This window comes from Pleurodeles waltl, chromosome 7, assembly GCF_031143425.1.
Source record: "Pleurodeles waltl isolate 20211129_DDA chromosome 7, aPleWal1.hap1.20221129, whole genome shotgun sequence".
Taxonomy (NCBI): domain Eukaryota; kingdom Metazoa; phylum Chordata; class Amphibia; order Caudata; family Salamandridae; genus Pleurodeles; species Pleurodeles waltl.
This window is the reverse complement of record NC_090446.1, coordinates 1,387,493,783-1,387,521,008: the sequence shown is the minus strand read 5'-3', so window position 1 is coordinate 1,387,521,008 and position 27,226 is coordinate 1,387,493,783. Positions and strand designations below refer to the sequence as shown.

The 27,226-nt window shown below is 43.4% G+C and overlaps 1 protein-coding gene across 1 annotated transcript in view; it reads right to left on the bottom strand.

Moving 5' to 3' along the window:
- Positions 1 to 27,226, bottom strand: part of FUZ (fuzzy planar cell polarity protein) — a 161,180-nt gene that overhangs the window by 34,657 nt on the left and 99,297 nt on the right. The window contains exons 7-8 of the mRNA XM_069200951.1: positions 8,644 to 8,739; positions 5,213 to 5,319 (exon numbers count right to left, since the gene is read on the bottom strand). Of these exons, the coding sequence (XP_069057052.1) occupies positions 5,213 to 5,319; positions 8,644 to 8,739 (203 nt within the window). The remainder of the gene's footprint in view (positions 1 to 5,212; positions 5,320 to 8,643; positions 8,740 to 27,226) is intronic.

Genomic DNA, 27,226 nt, shown 5'->3' with positions numbered 1-27,226 from the left:
CCATCGAGCCCAGTAGAGAAGCTATTATTCTTGCAGTGGCTTGAGGTCTTTCCTGCAGTTGTTTGCATTTTTGGAGAATCGATAACCGTCGTTCCTCCGAAGGAAACACCTTTCCTAGCCTGGTATCTACAATGGCCCCTAAGTAATGCAACCTCTGAACAGGTGTTGCTGTAGATTTCAGAAGATTGACTTGAAGACCAAGTTTTTGTAGCAGTTGTAGAGTCCATTCGAAATGGTGCTGTGCCTCGAGACAGCTGGAGGCCTTTATGAGCCAATCGTCTAAATAGGGGTAGACGAATATTCGCTGTTTCCTCAAGTGGGCGGCTACTACCGCCATGCATTTGGAAAAAGTTCTTGGCGCTGATTTTAGGCCGAAAGGTAGAACTGCAAATTGGTAATGGCGTTTTCCGACGGTGAACCTTAGGAATTTTCGGTGTTTCTTGGTTACTGGGATATGAAAGTAAGCGTCGCAAAGATCTATCGCACATAGCCAGTCGCCCTGACGTAGATGTGGGTAAATTTGGTGTAAGGCTAACATCCTGAATTTTTCTTTGCGAATCCATTTGTTTGCTGTCCTCAGATCTAAGATGGGACGAAACTCTTGTTTGTCTTTTTTCGGTACAAGGAAATATCTCGAATAAATCCCCTTCCCTTGTTGGCTGATGGGAACGGGTTCTATGGCTCTTTTCTGCAATAGGATATTGACCTCTAACTGCAGAGCTTCGAGATGGTGGTTGGCTGTTTTGGGTGGAACAGATGGTGGAGAACTGGTGAATCGGAGAGCGTAACCATGTCTCACAATATTCAATACCCAGGCGTCTGTTGTGATGCGTTGCCACTCGTCCAGATGATTTGCGATACTTCCCCCTACCGGAGTGGGTAACGGAGGAGGGGGAAGCAAAAATTCAGGGCTTAGACGTGGGAGCTTGTCGAGGTGTCTGGGTCTGAGGTGTTGAACGACCCCTTGTCGACCTTCTGGAGAAGCCCCTCTGATGCTGCTGCTGTTGCTGTTGCTGAGGGCGTGAAGACGTCCAATGTGGAGCCTGATACCTGTGGGTGAACAGTCTTCTTTGATATGGGCGGAATCCTTTTCGCTGTTCCTGAGGTCGCTCCATGCCTACCGCTTTCAGGGTATCCAGCTCCGACTTCATTCTGGCCATCTCATCATCGGCATGAGAGCCGAACAAAGTGGAGCCTGAGAAAGGCAGGTTCTGTATCCTCTGCTGTGCTTCGGGTTTAAGCGATGTAAGCCGCAGCCATGCATGTCTCCTGAGCGCTATACCATGAGCATAGTTATGTGCGGATAGTGTTGAAGAATCCGCCGCAGCACTTATAATCTGGTTAGAAACCATAGCTCCCTCGCTCACGACCTCTAGGAAATCTTCCCTTTTGTCCCTAGGGAGATGCTCCGCGAACTGCAGTATAGAGTCCCAGAGGGATCGATCATATCTCCCTAATAAAGCAGTGGCACTGGCTGCTTTCATGGTGATGGATGCCGTCGAGCATACTTTTCTTCCTGCAGCATCGATCTTTCTGCTCTCTTTGTCTGGGGGAGCAGAGGAAGACGGTGACGTCGAATGCGATTTCTTCGCTGCCACTATAACTACCGAGTCTGGTACTGGGTCCGACCTCAAGAATAGAGGATCTTGCTCTGGTGGACGGTACTTTTTAATGAGTCTGGAAGGAGCAGACTTTGTTGTAGCCGGCGTGAGAAAAATGTCCATTGCTGGCTCAATAAGACCCGGAACCAGTGGAAGTAAAGGTCGTGAAGATGTCCTTTGATGCAAGGTCTCAAAGATCACTGATGTCGATGGGGCCGGAGCTGCTAGCGGGATATTCAGCTTGGTTGCCCCTCTTACTAAGACCTCCTGAAAAGTGTTGACATCATCTATGGGAGACACTCTTGGGGATGGTGAGTCCGATAAGGTTGGAGAGTAGTCTCGTGTGGACGATGAAGAATGTCCATGATGTGATTCCTGACGACGGTGCCTAGAGGTAGATGTACGCCTCGAGGAATAACCAGAACGCCCTGCAGATCGCGTTGGAGTCCTCGGAACAGGTTCTGGAGGAGGCGCCGGAAGAGGAGCCGTAGGTGTTACCGGCGTCTGTGGTAACGGCGACTGCCTTTGCGAGAGCTGTGGCGATGCTGGAAGTAGGATAAGCGAGGCCGAGGATTCCGAGGTTGTATAAACCCTTCTAGGCCTCTTAGATGGTCTTCTCGACGTCGAAGCACTCCTCGACGTCGAACTGCGGTGACGGCGAGTGCCTCTAGACATCGACTCGTCTCGCCGCTGAGAATCTCTCGACGACGAACCTCGACGTCGGTGCAGTGACGGTGAACGCCTCCGACGGCGAACACTCTCTCTCGACGGCGATCTCCCTCGCCGTGTCGACGGCGAGCCCGACTCGGATCTCCTTGACGTTGACTGTGTTCGCCGTGTCGACGGTGACCCAGATCCTCTCGACGTCGGGTGTCTTCGCCGCCTCGACGGCGAAATAGCTGTCGACGGCGAACGATGCCTTTTTCTCGCCGGCGAAGCACTCCTCGACGGCGAACATGTTGGCGCCGTTCCCTGCTTCGACGTCGACGCTCTCGACGTCGTCGGAGATCTATGTCGTTTTTCAGCAGGTCTGGAAGGAGTCATGGAGGAAACAGGTTGAGCCCTGGTAGAAGTCTGACCTTCTCCTCGCTCTGTAGTGGAATGGCCACTTTTTCTCCTGTCCTCTCTCGCCTGAAGTCGGATCTTCTCTCTATCACGAAGGGTTCTTCTAGAGAAGGTTTTACAAATGTCACACGACTCCGGTTTGTGGCTGGATGGAAGACAAATTATACAGACCCTATGTGGATCTGTTTTAGCCTTCTTTCTTCCACAAGAAGGACATTTATCAAAAAGTGAAGGCATTTCTAACTAGAAAAAACCTCCAAATTCTGTCAGAATTTGACAGAAATCAGTAGAAAATGATCACTCAAAGGTAAAAACGTCGAGTGAAAATGAAATTCAGAAGATATTTCAATGAATTTCTGTCACAAAAGCTTTTGTGAGGTAGAGCTCAATGCTTCAGGGTCCTGTCAGCAGGAGCCGGAAAAAAGAACTGAGGCAACTGCCTTTTGCTGTGCATGATGGGAAACAGGAAGACTTTACTTTCTTAAAGGCACAGCTCTATTTTCATTCTGTATAATGGCAGCCTATGGGCTACACTGCCCTACATTGTTTTATTCTCATGAGAGGTGTAAATAAAATATGAGAATGTATTTATTTATGTATTTATAGAATAAATAGAGGTTTAAATGTGAAATTTACACTACAACTGTTTTTTCTTCTAACAATTTTGGCTTGTGTAGCTGTTCACATAGGCTGCGCATTGTTATTCTTAAGTGTTTTTCACAGACCTTTTTGTCAAGGAGCTGATGATTGCACTTAAGAATATACTACACAACAGTGCTCCGGGGTCCCCACAGGCGCGCGGAACTATTCAGTGCTTATGACTATACATGGAAATCCCCTACGAGAGAAGCAACTTTGACTGGGTGATATCTATATCTGGGGGAGACTAACAGCACGAATTTGGGGTCTATAGGTATTTGTTCCTTCATTATTTTATTGGGTTCCTCTATCACTGAAGACCAGTATATTTGTATAACGGGGCATTCCCAGAGCGTATGAATGAGCCTCTGCCATTTTTACAACGCAGAGAGGGTATTCCGCTCTCCCGCCTTGGTGCAATAGGGCCCTCCCATAATATGCCCTATGTAGGATTTTAAATTGAATTAGTCTCAGCCTTGATTTGATGCCCACTTCCCCCCGGTGCATTAGAGCCGCCTCCCAATCAGCATCGTCCATCTTACCCACTGTGAGCTCCCACTAGGATTTGAGGTGTTGAACTAGGTCAGGCATATTATTAATTAACGTCTTGTACATCCAAGAGATGACTTTCTCTGCAATCTCTCCCTGTAGCAATCTCCCCTCCAGTGGAGCATAGTCTCGGAGGGCACCAGGATCTGATTTCTCGGCCTCCCAAACGTGTTTAAACTGAACGTATTTATATTGCTGCTTATCGTGCATTTAGTATTCTCGTTTGAGGGAGTCATAAGGGATCAATGCCCCATTTTCTATAAAATCTCCTATTCTAGATGAGCCGGACCTCCCTTTCAATTGTTATAAAAGGTATAATACTAACGACCATTTATTGTACAGTTTTATTGAGCTTGGTTTGTGTGAAGTGTCACTGACTATGCTTTATAAATACATAAACAGTGGCTGCTAATGACCATTTAGCCACTTACTCTGGCTGCGGGGAAATTCACCTGGGCAAGTAGAGGGCAAAGGTCTACAATCACTGACTGCTTCAGTCCCAAGTAGGGTTGTCACCTTTCTCAAGGAAGTGGAGGTGGGGTTGGGGGGATTTCAGATGGAGGCGTTATTTGAATAATGGTTATTGTACAATCCTCTGTTTTCTGCCTCAATATATTCTAAACATAATTTATCTAAACATTATTAACATCCATTATACAGGTTTCATTCTACATCTGTTCATTTAAGTTTATACTTGGAAGGGATGAAAATACACTACTTTAATACTTTTTTGAGAATGTTTGTACCTGCCTTGAAATTAAAATACCGCCCAGAGCAATAAAACACTGACCAGGTAACAACCCTAGTCTCAATGAAAGGGTAGAACAGAACTACGCCAAGCTCTGGTACAATAGGGAACTAGTATGTTATTTACTTCGAGAGTACCTCAGCTCATGAAGGGCACATCAGGCCAGATGGGTTTGGACTACATGAACATCAGGAAGGAAATCTGGCAGTCGGACAGTTCTCTGCAAGAGCCCCCTTAGCTGTAAGTGGCATTACACTAAATGTATGTAATTTCCATCTCAAAGTTTGAAATTCAATGAAAACATATGTAAAAGTTGAACCACAATGCACCTTAATCTATATTCAGGTGTCACGGCTCCTCACGATGATTATTTGTGCGGCTTTCAGTTTTTTGACGAATAGCACTTCTACCTCCGTTTTTGGGGTGTAATGCTACAAGAGGGGCCCTGTAACTACTAGTCTTTGTAGAAATCCGGCGACCATCAGCATGGACAAATACGGTCTTCTTGGGTGAGGAGTATGAAGAACCTTAACACGGCAAGGCCGATTGAGGTCTTGGTGCATAGCGGCTTGCTCTCTACCTGACACAGAGACGTTCAGCCAGCACTTACCCCAGAATTCCTTGGTGCAGCGGGAAGGATGCCGGGAAGGATCGCAGCTGCACTCTCAGGCAGGCCTTCACAGGGTCCTGCAGGGGTCTCCAATAGCGCTCCACTAACTGCAGAAGACAAACAGGTGAAGGGAAAAGAACATCGGAAGAAGAAAAATGCAACAGGTGCAGGGGCAGAAGTCCTAGCTGGTCTAGGAAAGCGGTGCTGCCCTGCCCAACCCTGTCCTGGCCCACCTTATGCTTTTCCCATTGAACTGGACATCATGCAATGCTACTGGAGGGGCTCCTATCCTGACGGCGGTAGGGACTGTACCCTCATCCATAGTTGAGTGGTTACTGACTCCCCTTCACGAAACTCCTAGTTGGTAGTAAGGGATGTGAAAAATCACAGAACATCTGGACTGGGTAAATCAACCCTTCCATTTCCTAAAAGCTCAAAAGCACGGTAAATAGAGGGAAAGTCTCAGAAAAATACTCCCTCCTGATGAGAGTGCCTACACCTTGTAATGAAGCTGTCCTCTGGTTTGCCAGTGGTAACACATTCTGGTTAATAGTTAACCCAGGAACAAATACTTTGTAAATTCTGAGCCTTGAGAAGACAGTGTGCACCCGCCCAAAGAACAGGAATATGGTGGAGGAATTTGAAAACTGAGAAACCACTTTAGAGGAAACCAAATCATGGAAAACCAATTTTAAGGAAATACAAAAAAAAAAAAAAAAAATCGAAAAGGAAACATTTTAAAGGAAAAATAATTTAAAGAAACAATCAAAAATTACATTAAACTTGAGTGGAGTTTAGGACTACTGCGAGGTTTTGGGGTTCAGCGATCTGTAATGCTTAGGGTGATGAGGGTTTTTTAGGGGCCAGGAATATTTGGGTTTCAAGCATAAAAAGGGGTTTTTGGCTTTCAGAGATGGTTGGAGTGAAGGGATGGTGAGGCACTTTTAAGGTTCACAGATGAGCAGTGTTTAGGTGTGTGAGTTGTTTTTAGGTTTCAGGGATGGGTGGAGTTTAAGTGCCGAAGGGTTTTAAGGTTCATGGATGGGAGATTTTTAGGACTTTAAAGGGTTCTTAGGCTTCAAGTATGGGTAGGGCTGGGGAACAGTTTTTGGGGTTTAGGATGGGGTGGAGTTTAGAGTGATGAGGGGTTTTAAAAATTCAGTGATGCGAGGCGTTTAGATGTAGAAAGGGATTTTTAGGGTTCATGCATAAGTAGTTTAGGGTGATGAGTTCTTATAGGTCATGGTTGGCTGGTGTTTAAGGGCGGTGAGGTTTTTTTTTAGGGTTCAGGGATGGGTGGAGTGTGGGTGTGCTGAGGTATTTGAAAATGAACGGGATGGGTGGGGTTTAGGTGAAGAAAGGGGTGTTTAGAGTTCAGCAATGGGTAGGGTTAGTGGTAGTGAGTAATTTTATGTTTTAGGGATGGTGGAATTTTGGCCTAAAAAGCGGTTTTAGGCTTCAGGGATGAGTGTAGCTTAAGTGTGGTGAGGGACTTTAGGGGGCAGGGATGGATGGTGTTTATAGGTGGTGATGGGTCAGCGAATTAAAAGCATCCAAGGTAATTGTTTGGCGATGTAAAAGATATGAAATATTGTCCCCTGAAGAAGTCACTGAAATAAATATCTCATACATAACTGTTCCTGAAAGTAAGGCCTGCAACCATTGCCTCATACTTAAAAATATGCATCCAAAAGCCACTTTTTGTCAAAAAGACTTTCTATGAATTAGTTTCTACAAAAGGGTAAATCACATTAATTCTGAAAATTTCCATGAAACAGTTTAGATGAAATGGTTTGTCAGTAAACGTATTCCATGAAATCGTTTTTCTATGAAATCACAAATAACCAAATATGATTGCTCACTACAGGACTTTGCTTGTATTTGGAGCTCACACACCTGCTGTAATCTGTTTGGCACAAGAAATCACAAGGGCCCTGCAAATCAGCTGGGCAGACTAGCCTGAAAAACAACTACTACCAGTCTGCATCATCCCGACCTGTTGGTACCATTTCTGACCACAGAGTAACCTGCATGAGTCTATAATTGGCCCCAGAGTAACAAATACTTATTTCCACTACATCCTGGAGTAGTGGACTGTTGGTCACTGTATGGTCCTTCAAGCCCAAACCGTGCCAGGTGACGAGTGCCTAAAATCGTGGAAACCTAAATGCCGGTCACAGGCTTAACTGGTAAGGCCTGTGAGCCAATGGAAACTAAACCTTTGGCCACATTCAAGGCGCAGGACATGAGAGTTTTCTTACGATAGGTGCCTTACAGATCTTAGCACTCGGTCTCCTTTGTGTCTGAGAGATGACTTACTTTCCAAATGGTTTGTATTTTTGATTGTTCTTTGTGCACTGCACCCTAGAATACCCTTATTTTAGTAGCCTCAAAAGAAAGGCAAGTTCTTCTTAGAAGTGACTAATCTAACAAGGGGTTTAGTCTTATTTGTTATGTCATCCAGTATCCCAGTTTCTAACTTTTGCTACCCTTTACAGTTAGTCTTCATTGCTTGAATTCGCCATCACTTGAGGGTCAAGGCATGAAAGGGAGTAACTTGCCAAACCATCTGGCGTGATACTGTGTGCCACAGTAGTGACCCACATTACCACCATGGACACCGAAAGAATCAGGGCCAGAGAAGAGGCCAAGGGAAAGGTCTCACAGGGAGGGCGGGTTAAATGGGGAAAAGTAAGAGACAGAAAAAGCAGGAATAAGATAGTCAAATATAGAAAGAGGGGAAGGAAACATGCCAGTCTGCAGAGAGAATACAGAAAAGGATAAACCAAGGAGTCATGGTTAGAAGAAAGAAGGAACTAACAAAACAGAGAGTAAGAAAGAGTAAGCAAAGGAAAAAAGGGAAATGGCAATAGGATGAGAGGTTAGAGAAGGAAATAAAGTAAAAAAGAAATGAGAGGAAGAGGGAGAGGGAAAAACTGAGACAGTTGTGACTTGGTTTCTGCTTTGCAACTCACAAACAGGCCTTGACATGGCCCTTTTGCCCTCACTTGGACGGCTGTGCTGAGCTCCAGCAACACAATTGGCCTGATTTTGTGGGGTTCAGCGCACAAGGATTGGATGGACAGTGACTTTTCTGTTTCTTATCTAAACTACAGAACAAAATGATATATGCTTTGAAGTTTCAACATGACCCAATTCATTTATTTAAAACTGGCTGTTTGAAATGCCTTAGAGGGTCATTGTAAATATGGTTCATTTAAAAACCACGACAAGCATGCCAACAACAGATGTGGTTTGTAAGCGTGCTTCCTCCACTCTGGCATGAGGTGCTGTCATTGGGTCCTATGCCAGACTGACAAGTTGTCAGACCCAGGCACAGCTTAATCTCAGTTCTGGAACACGTAACCCAGAACATGGACAGGAGAAAGATGTTGCTGCTTTTCTGAAATGAGAGGTATATTCTCACTCACCTCAGTCTCCACCTTCTGAAGAGAGGGGGTTGGTCCACAGAGAACACAGACATCCACCCCGGGCACCAGCTGGAATGTGAGCAACCTGTGAGGAACCTAAGGAGCATACAAGAAAAACAGTCACAGAAGAACAAGGTTTCAAAACATATAGAAGGAGAGAATGTCATGAGACGGGAGCAGAAATAACTGCAAATGGGGGCAATAACCACAAAAAGAGTAAGAAGCAACCTAGAATAGGAGGTAGGAGAGCACTGGGAGAAGAAACTGGCATGGATGGAAGACAGGAGGGGCCCGCACGGGAGAAACAGTAGCTGCAGGGATGGGGAAGTCGTATCGCCCGACGCCCGAGCCATGTTGATTGTCACAACGGGCTATAAGATTTAATGTCTATTTTGTCAGACGGACAAGTAGACATTAAATCAATATCTGTGAGCGCTGCCTTGGGCTTTGTCAGTTTGCACTCCCCTCCCCCGCGGCGACGCACTTGAAAAATCTGTGGCCCCGCCCCCTCCAAACACTCCGTGGCGGGTAAACTGGAGCAGAGTGGCTGGAGCCTTCCAACGTTTCCTGCGGAATCGGAGGTGAGCTGGGGAGCACGTGGCCGGTGTGAGCCAGAGAGCGCGAGCGAGCAGGCACTGCCAGCCCTGCCCTCTGTGCAGCCAGTCGGGGATGCAGCGGCTTTTCCCCGGGATCAGCGGAATGCGACTAGAAGCCTACTCCTCCAGCCCTGCCGGGCTGTGGTGAGCGGACGCTGGGCAGCGAGAGGGCGCTGCCTCCTTCCTTCTCTCCTGCTCCGGAGCAGCGGCAGAGGACGCCGGACCAAGCTCCTGCAGCAGGTAGGTCTCTGTGATTTTGTTGTTACCGCTCAGTGACATCTCCATCCCACCCTGGATGCAGCAGTGGCAGGCGGCCGTGTCCCACATCCTTCTCTCGCAGCAGCCTGTCGCGCTTGCAGAAGCCCCTCTGCCCTCTCCGCCCTGTGCAATGCCTGCCAGGGACGCAGGCGAGAGTAAAGTTTCGTCCAGGGTCACCGAGGCAGGTTCTAATTTTGACAGACAGCCCCCCGTTGGCACGCGCATGGCGCGGGCTCCTGCGTTCCCAGGGCCTGGGGGCAGGGGCTGCTGGTCAAAGAAAACAAAAGCCTTTGATTCTCAGCGTGGGGCCCCTTTGAAGACTTTTGGGTCTTTATGTCAGGTGCATTTTTTTGTAACTGACCAGCACTTGGAAAGATGGGTGGACCAGCCTTGTTCAATGAAATATGTTGCCTGGACTTGTGTAAACGTCACTCCCCGTTCACAACACGTTCGTAAATATAAGAGATATATGTAAAGGGACATGACTAGTGAAAATCATCGCAATTGACTGATTATTCTATTTTTGTGGGAAAGTAAGGGGGGTGATTTCCTGGGAATTTTGACCCGGTAAGCACAGCAGTCTGTTTTGTACTCTTAAGAATTCACAACATGAATTTAACCATCAGGTGGACGAGCGGCCGTGGAGCGGCCCCTATAACCAGCGCTAACGTGCAGGTAAGGGGCGAACTGATTGAAAAAAAAACGACGACTTCGAGCTGGAAGTACCGCATGTATTCTGTATTTGTACAGAGATTCCAAGCTTTCCGTGTCCGGAAGCGTAACTCATCCACTCATCGTCTTTTGGTATATCTACTCCAACGAATATAGGCAGGCATGCGAGTTCCATGTTATCTTTAAGTGAGAGCGTTATTGAATGAGACTACTGTCTGCAGGCTTACATTGATCGATGCAATGAATACGCTTTCTTGTGCAGGGCATGCGGTGGAAGACCAGAAAATTGAGCTTATGGGAATGTATATGTTTTGTGCAGGATAACATAGCTTGTTAGAACAAAGAAGCTGTGATTAAAAACTTGGCCCCGTCCTGCTGATGTGCTCCAAAGTAATTTTAAATAATGTCCCGCAGACTCCCTGCTGCTAAACAGGAAACTTTAACATTTATTATAGCAATCAGAGACTTTTTAGAATTCAACAGAATGGTCACTGCTGTTGTTCATTGGCCTTGGCTTCTAATGCTTAAATTCTGCAAAACATGGCAATCCCTCAATGGAATGCGTCATAATTGCTTAATGGAACTCTAACCATGTTTCTCACAGTAAAATGGTCAGTGTATATTGATAGTTGAGCAATTAAAAATTGTGACGTGGGTTAGAAACTATGGAGGTTATGGTACAGACAAGTGACAGGAAGCGTTAGGTGCTTTTAGAAACTGATTTTACTTTTCCTGTGTTTTTTTTAAAGCACTTTATCTGGTTGCTATACCAGTCTACAATTAGTTTTTCTCAACATTTCAAGTCGTTTTTTCCAATTCGAAGTAAATCACCTTTTTCCCCAGAAAAGTAGTAATCTACAAGTGGATAAAGCCCACAATTTAATTAATATAATTGATGTTTTAAATATTCCAAAGTGCTCATGACGAAGAATGTAGTTAGGCTGAAGGTGCCACACATAACGTGGGTTAGCTAGACATTCAAAATGGTGTGTTTCATTATACAGATTTGCAAGAAAAAGAAATATCACGTTTGCAATTGGTGTTTGTAAAATTTCATAAACCGTCTGCGCTACAGAGAACAACAAATTTTGATGCAGGACTGGGGGCAGGTACTTTCGACTGAAATCCTTGCCCCCTCCCTCCTAAAACTGCCGGCCAGCCACTGGCTCTGGGGCTGCGCCCCTCTGAAATTCCTACTGCTCTACTGCAAAAAATATTAAATACATCTATTTTATTGAGAGATACGGGTGTATCTCTAAATAAATCCATGTAATTAAGTCTGTGCTGCTTGTGCCAGGCTGTCTGCCCAGCCTCACTTTGAACAAGGAGCCAGAAGTCAGGCAGTAAGTCAACTTTCTGCAATGTGACACACAACGCAGGGCTTACCTTGCTAACTCCCTTTTTGTGCCATGGGAGTCTGTAGTGATATCACTGCAGGCCAGTGATGCTGATGGTGTCATGGGTTTGGGCATTTAGGCTGCATCCCTGCGTGAGGCCAGCCGTCAGTCATCCATAGGCATAGATCCCACCCTTTCCCATTTATCACATGGTAGGACTGGCCGTGAGCCCATGAGATTCAGGCCCAGATTTATACTTGATTTCCGCTGAATTAGTGTCTTTTTTTGTTTTGTTTTTTTAACACTAGTTCAGTGCAAACTTAACTCCTTATTTATATTTAAAATATCGGTCATAATAATAGTCATGGTTTAAGTGTGTGAACCTACCTTGTGTCAATGAGATGCAAGGTAGGCGTTCCCGCCCAAAAAAATTACTCTAGGGCCCTAATGCCTTATTTATCCTCCTGTGCAAAGATGGTGCACAGGAGGGAGGTGGGACTAAATAATGGCGCTAAGCCTGCTTAGCGGCAATATTTAACGCCTGGGTCTGGGCAGGAGTTAGGGGGCCTGTGGACCCATTTCCATGGTCAAACACCATGAAAAGAGCACACTGGTGCCTGCCCCAGGTACACCCCCACCCACACCAGGGGGTCCCCACAGGATGGGGGAAACCATTCCAGGTAAGTAGAGGTAGGTATTTTGCTTTTATTTTAATTTTATTTTTTTAATGCCATTGCGGTTCCTGACCAGTAAAACAAATACCATTACATTGTCTAAATCATCATTGTCAATACAGCATTAATAAAACAAATTCAAGGTGTACATATTTCTTTTTTCTACTTTGATCGAGGTGTGCCTGCAGCTTTAGGACCAACAAGCAGGGCTCCCCACACTCCACAGCCCTTGTGCAAAACCCCAGCTCCAGGAGTGCTTTATACCTTGAAAATGCCCTCCAGGGGCACTAAAGTAACTCCCTGGGAGACTTAAGGCTACCTTTAAGCACAACATCTGAAAGTGCGGCTGCACCTATGGTAGGCCCCCCTGCACATACTCTAAAACTGTTGATTCTAACATTGCCCACTTGTGGAGCACCACAAGGAGAAATAATATGGAAATTTCACCCCATGCAAGGGCTTATATGGCTTCCCTCAGCCTCAGAGGTGAATGTATTGTGATACAATACTTTTTTGGAAATCCCAGATGCCCCTGCACTTGACGGGGTACCCTGCAATTGTGACCCCTCACCCCATGACCACCTTCGATTCCCTCACTACCACCCAGCCCCTCATCTTTCCAATGCCCTCTTTCACATGCATTAATTTGTTTGAAAGCACTTGTAAAGGCTCTGACTTTACTTATCAACTTAACTATCACATAAGATATAAATCTGTTCTTTGCAGCAGGCACCCTGTACGCTAACTTTATGGCTGCCACTAGAGAAAACTCCCCTCTCTCTCCCTAGCAGGAACATTAATCACAAGAGGTATCTTTCTTAAGCAGTCAATTATACATAATTTCTAATGGTTTATTGAATTTTTGTTATGGTAACATGGATGGTAGATTTGAATCCCATTTAGGTAAGCTTGTCATTTCCAAAGCCCACATCCTTGTTCTTAGTGTAAATATTTTCTTGGTTTCTAGGTCTACTGTGCAGCCAGTGTAGTACCAGACTCCGTGTGTTCACAACTTGGCAGGAAATCACTACGAACCATAGCAGCATAGCTTCATTGCAGCAGGCTGCCTCAGGCACTTGTTCTCAGAGAGTTTGGAAAACTGTTTCTAGGTTTATTGGAGTCGCCTATGTGAAAGGCTTGTCGCAACTGGCTCTACATTTCTGGACTGTGAGTATAAAACTGAATCAAGTAGTCTCAGACTTGATCACTTTGTCCTGTTGATAGAAAATATGTCTCAGCAAAGTCTTTTCAACTTTGGATTCAAAAGAAGTAAAGACACTGATAAAGAAAAGCCAGGGGAAGGAAATCAAAAAGAACCAACTGAGGTTCCGTGCTGTACCACCCCACATAATCCTAACCTAAACAAGAACAAAAAGTACGATGCTGAAAAAAGAAAACAAGTTTTTCAGTCTCACTGGGTGGAATCTTGGCCATGGCTAGCCCGGAAGGTAAGCCAGGAAGGAGAAGGACCAAAAAACTGCACTATTTGCCAAAAATATCCTACTGTAGCAGTCAGCTATTCAGGTTCAGGTAGAAATGCATTCTTAAGTGGATGTGACCAGTTGCGCATTGAACCAATTAGAGCTCATGAAACTAGCAAGGCACATATGAACTGTGTTTCATGGCACCGCCAGGAAATGAAAGAAATGGCGTTGCAGTCTCAGACTCTTAGAGCGAGTACCTCAAATTCCAGTCCCCCTACAGAGCAGCCCCTCATCATGCAAGCACTGCAAAAGCTGAAGGAGAGAGAAAGAAAGAAACTGACCATCTTGTTTAACAATGCTTACCTAATAGCAAAACAAGGTAAGCCACTCTCAGACATGGAAATCATATGTAGGGCTATGAAGAAAGCTGGTGTGGATATAGGAGAAAATTATACAAACCGTGAAAAGACCTCAGAGTTCATAAGATGTGAGGCAGATATACTTCGACAGGACATCCAAAAAATTGTTTCAAATTCTCGCTTCATTTGCATTATCGCAGACGGAAGCACAGATAATGCCATCATTGAACAGGAAACTGTGCTGGTGAGAGTAGTCAGTGATGGGAAACCCTACACTCTATTTGCAGATCTTGTTCCACTTGAACATGCACATGCTCGCGGTGTCCTGGATGGTATAGCTAAAGGAATCCAAAGGTTATCTTTGGATTTAGTAGGCATGAGGTCCACAGAATATCCAGGCCCATCACTAATAGCTATCAATTTTGATGGTGCTGCAGTAATGATGGGATCTAAGGGAGGAGTTGCAGCACTTCTAAAGAAAGACTTTCCTTTTCTTCTACCGTTCCACTGTGTAGCTCACAAACTTCAGCTTGGGATTCTAGACGCTGTAAAATCCAAACCCTCTATTTGTCAGTTTGAAGAAACTTTGAAATGGATTTTCAAATTTTACTGGTACAGTCCTAAGAGGCAATGAGATGCCAAAGAAATTTCAAGAATAATTGATGAAAACTTTGCACATTTCACTGATATTAAACAGATTAGATGGGTATCCAGCAAAACCTGAACTTTGGCAGCCATGCAACAAAACCTGCAGACTGTGGTTCTACACCTGGGACAGGTTGCAGCTGGGAGTGATGATTCTGCTGCTAAGGCAAAAAAGTACCTTTTAATTGTAACAAGCTTTACATTTATAAAAAACCTTTACAGCCTGAGAGATGTTCTGAAGCCAGTGTCTAAGCTTTTAGAATTCTTTCAGTCTAATGAACTGCTTTTAATGCATGTTCCACCTGCTGTAGAGAAGTGTGCATTGACCCTAGTAGGCCTTAAGAGTGAGTAGGGTGAATACATGCAGCAGTTTAAAAAACTGTACCACCCTGAAGAAAAAAAGTTTGGAAACATTTCTACTGATGGCTGGGAAATAAAGTTATCAGGCTGCTGTCCACCAGCAGCAACAATCCAAAGTGACAGTGAGTTCATTGACAGTGTAGTTAAGTATATTGATGAGAGGTTTGCAAATTTTAATTCCATGCCAGTTCAAGGATTTCAGGCATTTGATTATACACTATGGCCAGAGAGTAGAGAGGAACTGTATAAATATGGGATCTCTGATATTGAGGCAATTGTTCAACATTTTGAAGTACTTTTCACCACAGACGAGCGGTTGGCAATTGTAGAGGAGTTTTGTGGACTTAAAACCCATATGAAAAGCTTTCAGAGCAAAGGCATTCCTGTATTGCCTGCATACTCCACCCTGCTAGCAACAAAACCTCCTACGTTAACTAATATATTAAAGCTTGTGGAGATGATGTTCACATTTAGTGTGTCTACAGCAGAAGCGGAACGTGTGTTTTCTGCAATGAATGTCATTAAGAACCCACTAAGAACACGGTTAAATCAAGATATTCTCCAAGATCTAATGCTTCTTAAAATAGAAGGGCCCAACTTTGAGGAATATGATCCCAGCAGAGCTATTGATCTCTGGCTTACAACAGGAGGCACAAAGCATGTGTGCGGACATAAGAGGCCACATCTATCATAACTACTGAAGTATTGTCAACAATGAGTCTTAGAGCAGCTTGCCATGCAAGATCATTTACTGCTGTATTCCTATACAATTTCTATACTTTTGGACAATAGGGATAATGTAACAGCTTTTCAAGTTTTTCTTTAGCATGATTACAAACCACTGAATAGTTATTGGTTTAATAAAACAAAATAAAAACATATTACATGTTTCTGTGTCAGCCCTTATAATTGATGTAGGTGGGACAAGTGGATTTTTCAGGACATGTAGATCTCATTAGCATTTTGTCCCTTGGCCAAGTAGATTATTTTAAAAATTCCACACCCCTGAGCTGGCTAGGAAAGAAGCTAACATTCAGCACTGGAGAGACAGAGGAGACACAGAACACTTAAAATGAAGAGATGAAGAGACACAGACATGGACAGGCAAGAGAGGAAAGAAGCAAAGAAGGGAAGGGGTAAGGTGAAAGAGGATAGGACTCAGGACGAGAGGGACAGAGAGAGAGAGAGAGAATAGAATGGAGGGAGTGGCTGCCGAAAGAGGAGAAATTAACCCCTGAAAAAGGAATGGAGCCAAAGAAAAAAAGCAGGGAGCCGTGGGAAAAAAAATTTAACACCGGGTAAGACAGAAGAGGTAAGCTCAGGTAAGAATATGGGTCCTATGAGACCTCCCCTGCGAGACTGTACTGGTTCCTTGAAAATGACACTGTTAGGGAATATAAGACATAAAGACAAAGACAGAGAAGAGACTTATGAAAGTAATCTTACACAGTGGATGAGTCTTATGAAAGAGGCCCCAATACCGTGGACTATCTTATGAAATGGCTGCGAATACAGAAGATGACAGCGGAGCAAGAATTTTGTTTTGTTACTGTTTAACTTTAAGCAATCAGTGCTCATCCAGGAATTTATGCCAGAAGACATGTTTAAAGTTGAAAATGGTAGCACGTAGGCCTCATGAATCAGACCTAGAGAAAGGATGGGCCTCATAAAAATGGCTCCTGACAGAGAGAGAGATCATGTGAAAGAATTCCTAGAGTTTAGACTTTTTAAGAGTGGATCAAGGAAAGAAGATGGGCCTTAAGAAAGCAGCCACACAGTAAAATGAATTGAACTCCATCTCCAGACCACACTGGTACAGCACAAGCTGCGCTTGGTAAAATATTTAACTACTACTTTGAAGAACAAAGAGATAGATCAAATTACTTGATCAGTCTAAGACACGGATTTCTTCGGGCCCTAATTAGGTCCATTATGACACTATAGACCAAGAACAACCAATTGCAAATTAGCCTTGGTGTCATTTCAAAGGGGATAGTCCAGACTGAAATTATAGGCAACATCTCCTCTGCACCCACTACTTGGAGCACTTACTGCTCTAGGTTTAAAAGCCAAAAGGCTCCAAAGAATACACCCCCACAGAGGCTTTCAATGAACATAGACCAGGACTCTGGATCAAACAACTTCTCTTTGCACCCCAGGCTTCTTTCTTTGTGAAATTCAGGAAAAGTCCCACCTCTGCACAATTGGACAATGATGGGTCATGTCACCTCCTCGGCTAAGCTGGCACTCCCTTCTGCAATCGTATGGAGTTACTGTCCTCAGTTTGCATTATAAATTTCAGGTTGACTACACGTCCTGTGTTTAGGTACAGCGTTTAACTAGGGACAGGCTTCTACTTTATAAACATCCCCAAATAAAATATGGCACATTGTTTAGAAGTGAGATCAGAACATAGCCACTCCTTCCCATCACGACTAACAGCCAGACAACAGCAGATAAATAGTTTAGGGGAAAAAGTATTTATCAAAAGACAACCATAAAAAATAACAATTTAAAGCAGAAAGGAAAAAGTTTCTTCTTTAACATTGTCTTGAACAAGAGGGTCTGCGCATCTTTGAGGACCTCCCTGCTTGTACTTGTGTTTAGGGAAAAGAGTTGAGAGAAATTCAAGAGGCTGTTCAAAGTCTGGAAGAATGTTTTAGTCAGGCACTACAATTTCTTTGTTCAAGGGAGCAGCGGCCTGACAAATCTGTCAAGACCTATGTCATAGCTCTTAGAATTCTAACTTCAACCTGCACATTTGGAAATGTCACAGAGCACCTGATTAGCGATCAATTAGTTGTACTGTGTCATAATAAGGTAATACAGTAGAAACTACTCTTGTTTAAGAAACTATCGTTGGCGGACTCACTTGATGCTTCCTGTATGTTTGAATCCTCACAGAAAGAAATTGAAATAATTAGAAAGTTATCCAAAGAACCATTCTGTGTAACAAGGACAGTGCTATTTTTTCCAAAGGAAACAGAGATCACAAGACAACACTTTAACAAATTTATTTGCAAACTAATGGTCAAAACCTTTTACTGTTGTGGATATACATGCCATGCAGGGCTTTTTAAATTTTGTTCAGCCACAAATAAAAACAAAAGAAAATCTTGCAACCGTGTGAACTTTTAGGACATTTTGCTAAAGTTTACATGGCATAAAAATTGAGTTAGTGGTATTGATGATAGACTGGAAGAAAAGTAGTTTTGAGTGTGGACACATTTGAACCACAACATGCCAAGAATTCTACAGCTTCTATAACTGTAGGAGGAATGTCTTAGAATCTGCTTATAGATTTTGATGTCAGGGTTACCATCATCACTCATAATACCTTTTTGAAACACTGGAAAGATGAGGTCATACTTGAGCCTGATAGCAAGACTGAATCTTTCCAGGGCCCCAAAGTTGATCCAATTGATTACCTTAGGTTGCTTTTATAATTGCTAGGGTGTTGCATTATGGGTAAAGTTTATCTTTAAGAGAAAGGGCATACTAGGGTTCTTGCACCAGCATATGTTAGACATTGATCTTCTACTAAAAAAAAGCTATAATGTCCTTTCCTGAGCCATGCAAATAAGTTGTGAGTCATGCAGTATAGGTCTGCAGTCAACTTACTGTAAATGTACCTCAGGTGTTTGTGAATGAAAGGGTGGCCATTCATGCTTCTGAGTATCACTGAAGATGTTTTTGAGACGAGTTAGGCCTCCTGAAAGTGTCTGAATTAGAGAATAAACTCAGCGAGGCTCCAACCCTGCTGAGCACAACCTGAGGAATGATCTGCTTAGTGTAAGACAGGGTCTGTCTTGCACGCTCTGCCAAGTGCCACTGAATCAATGAATCTTTCCATTTTGCTTTGTCCTAGAGTAGTTAGCAAAAAATAGTGATAATAATAATAATTGAACGTATTAACCTCAGAGCGCTGAGCCAGTTTTTTGTGTGGATTCTCTCCATCTATGCAGAATTGATGATCTAAAAGTCACGCTGGACGGTGCCACTGTTTTCAGTCCACTGGATCTCCAGTCAGTGTATCACGAAACGCTCTTGCACCCTCATCATGTCACTTAACAGCATTGGTCACTTCAGATGGAGTCTTTCAATTTCTTACAAGAAAATGGCATTAGGTTTGGCTCTGGTCGCCGTCCTTTTTCTGAGGGTGATAGAGAAAATGTTGGGGCAGTGGAGGGCGTTTAACCTTCGAGGACGATATTCTCATAATTGGAAAGAGCTGGCAAGAGCACAATCTTAGTCAGTGTTGTTTTTGGGAAGGCTGAGAGTGTGATTTATTACTGAGGTGTGACAAATGTATTCTTGGATAGGACGGTTAGAATACTTGGGACATGTTGCTAGTGCAGATGGTCTCAGTCCCAGGCCGGGATCAGTTAAGGCCATTAAAGAGGCTCCTTCCTCTGTGAACAGATTATAAGTCGTCCTTTGTGAATTCTATGTGCAATTTCTGCCAAACTTTGCCACTCTGGCCGAACTGATCACACAGTTTCTATATATATCACACCGGACGGCTGCACAATGTCCCGGGGATCGCATTCGGCTGGGAGGAAAAAAATCAAACAAATTCTCAAATAGAGATCTTCCGTCAGCTATTTATTGTAGAAAAATCCATAATAGTATATTCAGAACAAATTCACAATCACGCTGTCCCGACCAAGTATCTACGCGTTTCGGCAAACGCCTTCAACTGGACAATATATAAAGTTCCTCTTTAGAAAAAAAGCAGAAGGATGTATTCCTATGCATCAAAAATGATTTGTTGAAAAATCACTCTTACACCCATTTGTTCCTGGTTTACCGGTCTGTGTTACTGTTGATGCAAGTGAAGGGCATTTAGGTGCAGTTGTTACACAGAACTGAATAACATGGGAACACACTGTTGCTTTTGTATCATGTGTGCTATGAGAAAGGCTGAAAAATCCCACTTGGTGATAAAGAAGGAAATGCTGGTCTGTTCACGGGCAATCAAGAATTTCTAAAGCTACCTTTGGAGTACCAATTTCACCATCAGGACTTATCACAAACCGCCTATGTTTATTTGGATTAGACCTGGTGCGGGCTAAATCAGACTAACAGCAAAGTTGACCAGGCTCAGTTCAAAGTTACTAGAGTTCAATTTTACTATAGAACATGTCCCAGGAACAACTGTCTAAGCTGAGGGAGAGTAGACAGAAGTAAAGGAATAAATCCTCTATGGCACCTTTTTCTTTAGAGTTTCCAAATATCTTCATTACAACAATGCTATTCAAACCCATCTCTTGAGTTTGAGAGTTCCTAATACAAAGTCTACAACCACCAACGGAAGGATGCTCCATGTTGATAAATAGTGCAGAATGCCACATGCATGGATGCTCCACTGTGCTTGGTTTCGATCTTTCCAGTGGTTTCTTTCCAATACATTTTGTGCGCATATTATTGAACATTTCTCTTGTTCAATGTAGTGGCCTATTATTATCTCAGTTCTTCCTCTCATCTACATATTACTTTTGTTGCTTTACTCTCATTAAAAAAAGAGATGTATGTTAAGTCTTCGACATGTGTGCCCACAAGACCACTGTTGTTCCAGTCTTGAATCTTTCTGACAACAAACACGCAGAAAAGTTTGGAATTTTGGTTCTGAAGCAGAATGGCAGCTGTGGCTGACTAGAAAGTTGAGGCAGCGGCGGCTCCCTTTCTCTTGTCATGGAGAGAAAAAATACACATGTGCCTTTGAGTGATCCTTCCCAACACCATCCTAAGATCTATGGTTGAATACTGATGCACCTTTTGATGTAGTTAAAAGTTCAATGATATTTGGGAGTGGGTAGCTGTCAACTATTGTATTAGCATTTAATGCTCTTAAATCTACACACAGTCTGAACGAGATGCCAGCATTCTTAGCCAGTACAATAAAAGATACTTATTCAGCAACTCTAGGTCATCAAACATGCCATAATTTTACAAGTTGATCAAACATATCCCAGAGTTCTTCTCTTATATTAATAGGTACTCCTCAGAGGTAAGATTTCACAGGTTTAGCTCCTTTTTCAACTGTATTCCATGTGGGAAGTTTTTCAACCTTCCAAATTCATTGGAAAACACTATTGTAAATATTTCAATGAGTGTTTCAGCATCAAAAGACTGACAGACTACCAATAACTGTTCCTCTGCCCATGGGTTCAACGTAATACAGTTGCCACAGGTCACATTCTCCTAAGATACCCATCCATTTGTCAGCAATGTACAATTTTACATTGGCATCTCTGCCTTTAATTAAAACCTTAGCTCTTCAAATATCCTATTATATCTATAGTGTCCTTCAAACGCTTTGGGTCGTATTTCAGATTCTTCTACACAGGACATCTCAAGTACACCTTTAAATTTCTCAATAAGTTTTTATTTGGTAATTATGGTGCATGGAAACTCAAAGTCGGCTGTTATGGTAGATTTTTGTCCAAAGATCCTAAATTGACACTTGGTTTGTCCTTTATTCAATACATCTTTCCCCTTATTGTCTTTTACAGACAACAGAAATCCATTTTTTATGCCACATTAATTGTGCTGTTCTTGTTACTCTCATTAACACATATTATTCTGTATCTGGAGTTCCTAAAAATGTTTTTATGCCCCTGTTGGAAATAGTGTTTCTGCAGAGTTATCCCCAAACTGTTTTCCTTCCTCCTGCTATTTTTCTGACCTTCTTAGTGTTGTGTTTAGGACTCTGGGCACTTTACCACTGCTAATCAGTGCTACCACTGCTAATTGGCGCAGAAGTGCATGTGCTCTCGCCCCTAAAACATGGTATGAACGGCCTACATCTTTTTGGCAGATTTGATTTACCTGGAATTTCCTTGTAAAGTGGTATACAATATACCCAGGGCCTGTAAATGAAATGCTACTAGTGGGCCTGCAGCGCTAATTGCGCCACCCACAGAAGTAGCCTTTCAAACCTGCCTCAGGCCTGCCACAGCAGGGCCTGCATGTGAAGTTTACTTCCGCATTGACTTGCCATTTCAAACTACTTGCCAAGGCCTAAACTCCCCTCTTGCTACATACAGGTCACCCATAAGGCAGGCCCTAGGTAGCCCTATGGGCACGGTGCTGTGTATGTAAAAGGTAGAACATGTACTTTTATGTTCTGCATGTCCTAGTAGTGACAAACAGCATATTTCGTTTTTCACTACTGTGTGGGTTGCTCCTCTCATAGGTGCCCTTACATATTTTTAAGTGGTAATTTCTGATCTGAAAGGAGAAGCATCGGCATTTTGGTATGTTTTGAATGGTAGGACACATTTATCCCATTGCAGGTACACGTATAAAACCCCAACTATCAAGTTTCAAATTCTTGCCAGCTGCTTTAAATGTAGGTATTTTGTTAATGAAACGTATTCATGTTGTGCAATTTTTCATCTCTGCATAAAATGCGTGTTGCTGCAGGCAAATAAATGTGATATTGACAAATTCTGTTTCACTGCATTTCAGCTTAATTTCTTACTAGTCCTTAACTGCAATGTAGCATGCTCATAATGACACAGGTTCTAATTGCCGATTTAAACTGCTTCCTCCTTTTAATTGTATTTTAGCCACACCAGAGATATGTTTGAAAGTTGCCAGTAGACAGCATATAGTGCATGGGCAGTGGGCCCTAGTTTTCAAAATCCCTCTCACAATAAAAAAAAATCAGATTAGGATTTTATAAACTTTTCTGTTTAATTCTGCTTTAGTTCCCGTTAAGCCTGCAAAACATTTCAGGTTCTCCAGCGTGCTGCTCTTCCAGTGCGAAGGGGAAGTAACAACAGCTATTGAGCAGGAAGGGTGTGGGGGTTGGTGAAAAGCAACATGGAATACTTAGTCAGTGGAATTTGCTTGTTTTTGTAAAAGAAACAGGAAGGGTACCCAAGTAAAAAGCAAACAGAGCGCTGAACAAGAGGCGGTGAGAATTGTTTTTTATACAGCATCACAATGCGAAGTGAAAGTCTTCAAATAAAATTAAATCAATCAGTGCTTGGTCGTTGTTCTGGACAATGAAAATGAAGTAATGTGAGGCAATTCTGACGGCTCCCACTAGGTGGCGCCAGAGTACAACAAAGACTGCTGCTGTTCAGCTTGGTCAAAAATTCTGACTTCAATTCAAGTGTCTTACGTTGGCTCTCTCGCTTCAGAGACAAGTACTTGCAAAGTCAGCAGCAGAGAGCAAGCAATTCTGCTGACAGCACCGCGAAGGAGCACCTAAGGCAAGTCAGAGTGAAAATCAGCGATGTCCTCAATGGAGGACATAAAGTTACGGACGGTGCTTAATTTGTAAATTAAACAAAAAAAAAGGAAAGGAATATATGAGTGACAAGGCCCCTCTCAGGAGGCCTCTGCAGCCTGCACAAGCCATTGCCCCTGCCAGCACTGTCAATGACTGTACCAACAAAACTAACCACCACACTCAGCACAAAGGTGTAAGAATTGTGTGGGCGGCAGGTAGTGTCCATTTTTAATCTATATTGAATTATTAAATACTGTGCTAATCTCAAAATTGCACACACAGCACCATCATGTGACGGACTCTCACCGGAGTCAGAGCTGACAATTAAGGGTGGGTGCAGGCACCGAAACCCACTGGCTCAAATTAAGCACTGGTGAGGGCAGTTTCAGCACCTCTACCTGCTAGGAACAGAGAGGCTGCAGCTACAAAACTTGCAGAGAAACTCGTCGCCAGTCTTGCAAAGTAAAAATCATGCACAAGAAGGTATAAATATTAAGGACAGAGTTTACTTAGTTTATCCAATAATTATAGTATGTGCTAAATAACACAATATGCGTTAAATTTCAGCAGGGAGAACCTACCAAAATTTCACAGGGAAAACACATGGTTTTTACCAAATCATGTGGACGTTGGTTGATTAAACACCAAAATCTGCATGTTATTCCCCATAATCTCATAATGAGTGTTATTTATTGCACCCGATAAATAATGCCCTGCTAGGTATCATTAGTTATAAGGGGCGATAAACAAACCCTCACCTCATAATCGGGTCCATAGTAGCTCAGGCAACAGAACAAAGGGAAAGGATTTTATACTGAGCCATGGCAATAATTAGAGGAATATAACAAACAATACATTCCTCCTGCAGCTTACTTTACATTTTGGTACCGTATTAAGACTTGTAAGTCTGGTTATATTTTTCAAAGTATGATTTTGTGAAAGGGGATTTTGATTTTTTAACAATATATGCTCATTGTTAGGAATGTCTGTACTAAAACAAAAACACTAAACGTTACAAAACCTTTTATTTCCTGTGCTAACTAAACTCGGCCTAAACTCCAACTTGATATGTGTTTTCATTTCTTCTAATGCCGCACAAAACACAATGTGCATTATCAAATGCTCTGTGCTGACATGCTGTTCTTGAAGGACCCTGGAGGAAGCCTTTTCTCTTCACTCAAGGCTCTTCCTGCCTGTGCTATTATAGACAATATTTATTAAGAGACTGTCATTGTTTTGAATGAGGCTAGATTTGTACTGACCCGTCTGATGACATTAGGTCAAAAGAGGTTGCATTAATATTCCTTTAGGGGATGGTGTTAGATAATACTGCCTTACATTTTGTATTCAGTTTGTCAATTTGTGCAACAACATGGTCACCCTATGCCGACAATGCAATTTTCTGTGGTGAATTTTGTATTAAAAAGGCTCGAATCAGCAGGACAGCCAGAGTCTATTTTGCCCCAACAGAGAGTGGACCCTCATCAGTCCACCTCTTGTTTAGGATTATTGTTTGCTCCGAGACCGGACTTCATGTCAGACTCTGCGGCATCTTATTGAGTCTTATGCTAATTTCCTATTTTGATTTAATACGCATGTTTGACAAACCATTATTTTTGCTTTCAGAATTGCACTTTAGATATTCAATACAATCTTTGTGGTTTCGCAACTGTACTGGACTCGAGTCTTCTTGACTTAAGGTTTTTTTGACTGGCTTTGCTGGTTTAGTTGCTGTCAAACTTATCTGTTGGGGCAGACGGCCTCATATGTCCTCAATGTTAACACCCCGTTTGGTACTGCTAGGCGCTTTATCTCAGATTATTTAATAAAATGGCATCAAAAGTTCCCATAACGTAATGTTTTCACACAAATTCTAGTTTTTTTTTTTTTTTTACTTAGTACACGTATTCTCATAGTGAAAACAATGGATATGTGTAGCGGCATCTTAAGACAGTATACACGGGTAGTTGGTTAAGGTTTCAGGGGGCACCTCTAAGGTGCCCTCTAGGGTGTATGTTACAATAAAATTAACACTGGAATCAGTGTGCATTTATTGTGCTAAGAAGTTTGATACCAAACTTCCCAGTTTTCAGTGCAGCCATTATGGTGCTGTGGAATTCGTGTTTCACAGACTCCCAGACCATATACTCTTATGGCTACCCTGCACTTACAATGTCTAAGGTTTTGCTTAGACACTGTAGGGGCACAGTGCTCATGCACTGGTGCCCTCACCTATGGTATAGTGCACCCTGCCTTAGGGCTGTAAGGCCTGCTAGAGGGGTGACTTATCTATACTGCATAGGCAGTGTGAGGTTGGCATGGCACCCTGAGGGGAGTGCCATGTCGACTTACTCGTTTTGTCCTCACCATCACACACAAGCTGGCAAGCAGTGTGTCTGTGCTCGGTGAGGGCTCCCCAGGGTGGCATAAGATATGCTGCAGCCCTTAGAGACCTTCCCTGGCATCAGGGCCCTTGGTACCAGGGGTACCAGTTACAAGGGACTTACCTTGTAAACACAATCGTGTAAACAACCATGGTGATCCTGCCAGCTGGAGTTAAAGACAGCAATATCATCAAGATAAGCTGCACTAAAGGACTCCAAACCAGCAAGGACTTGATTCACCAACCTTTGGAAGGTGGCAGGGGCATTCTTTAAACCAAAGGGCATAACAGTAAACTGATAATGCCCATCGGGGGTGGAGAATGCTGTCTTTTCTTTTGCTCCTGGTGCCACTTTGATTTGCCAGTACCCTGCTGTTAAGTCAAAGGTACTTAAGAATTTGGCAGCACCTAATTTATCAATCAGTTCATCAGCCCTTGGAATGGGATGGGCATCTGTCTTGGTGACAGAATTAAGTCCTCTGTAGTCCACACAAAACCTCATATCTCTCTTTCCATCTTTGGTGTGAGGTTTGGGGACTAAGACCACTGGGCTAGCACAGGGGCTGTCAGAGTGCTCAATGACTCCCAATTCCAGCATCTTGTGGACTTCCACATTGATGCTTTCCTTAACTTGGTCAGACTGTCTGAATATTTTGTTTTTGACAGGCATGCTGTCTCCTGTGTCCACATCATGGGTACACAGGTGTGTCTGACCAGGGGTTAGGGAAAAGAGCTCAGCAAACTGTTGCAGGACCTTCCTACAATCAGATTGCTGTTGGCTAGAGAGGGTGTCTGAATAGATCACTCCATCTACTGAACCATCTTTAGGGTTTGATGAGAGGAGATCAGGGAGAGGTTCACTCTCAGCTTCCTGGTCCTCATCTGTTACCATCAACAGATTCACATCAGCCCTATCATGGAAGAGCTTAAGGCGGTTCACATGGATCACCCTCTTGGGGCTCCTGCTAGTGCCTAGGTCCACCAGGTAGGTGACCTGACTCTTCTTCTCTAGCACTGGGTAAGGGCCACTCCATTTGTCCTGAAGTGCCCTGGGAGCCACAGGCTCCAGAACCCAGACTTTCTGCCCTGGTTGAAATTCAACCATTGCAGCCTTTTGGTCATACCAAAACTTCTGGAGCTGTTGGCTGGCCTCAAGGTTTTTACTTGCCTTTTCCATGTACTCTGCCATCCTTGAACGTAGGCCAAGTACATAGTCCACTATGTCTTGTTTAGGCTCATGAAGAGGTCTCTCCCAGCCTTCTTTCACAAGAGCTAGTGGTCCCCTTACAGGGTGGCCAAACAGAAGTTCAAAGGGTGAGAACCCTACTCCCTTCTGAGGCACCTCTCTGTAAGCGAAAAGCAGACATGGCAAGAGGACATCCCATCTCCTTTTGAGTTTTTCAGGGAGCCCCATGATCATGCCTTTTAATGTCTTGTTGAATCTTTCAACAAGGCCATTAGTTTGTGGATGGTATGGTGTAGTGAATTTATAAGTCACTCCACACTCATTCCACATGTGTTTCAGGCATGCTGACATGAAGTTGGTACCTCTGTCAGACACCACCTCCTTAGGAAAACCCACTCTGGTAAAAATACCAATGAGGGCCTTGGCTACTGCAGGGGTAGTAGT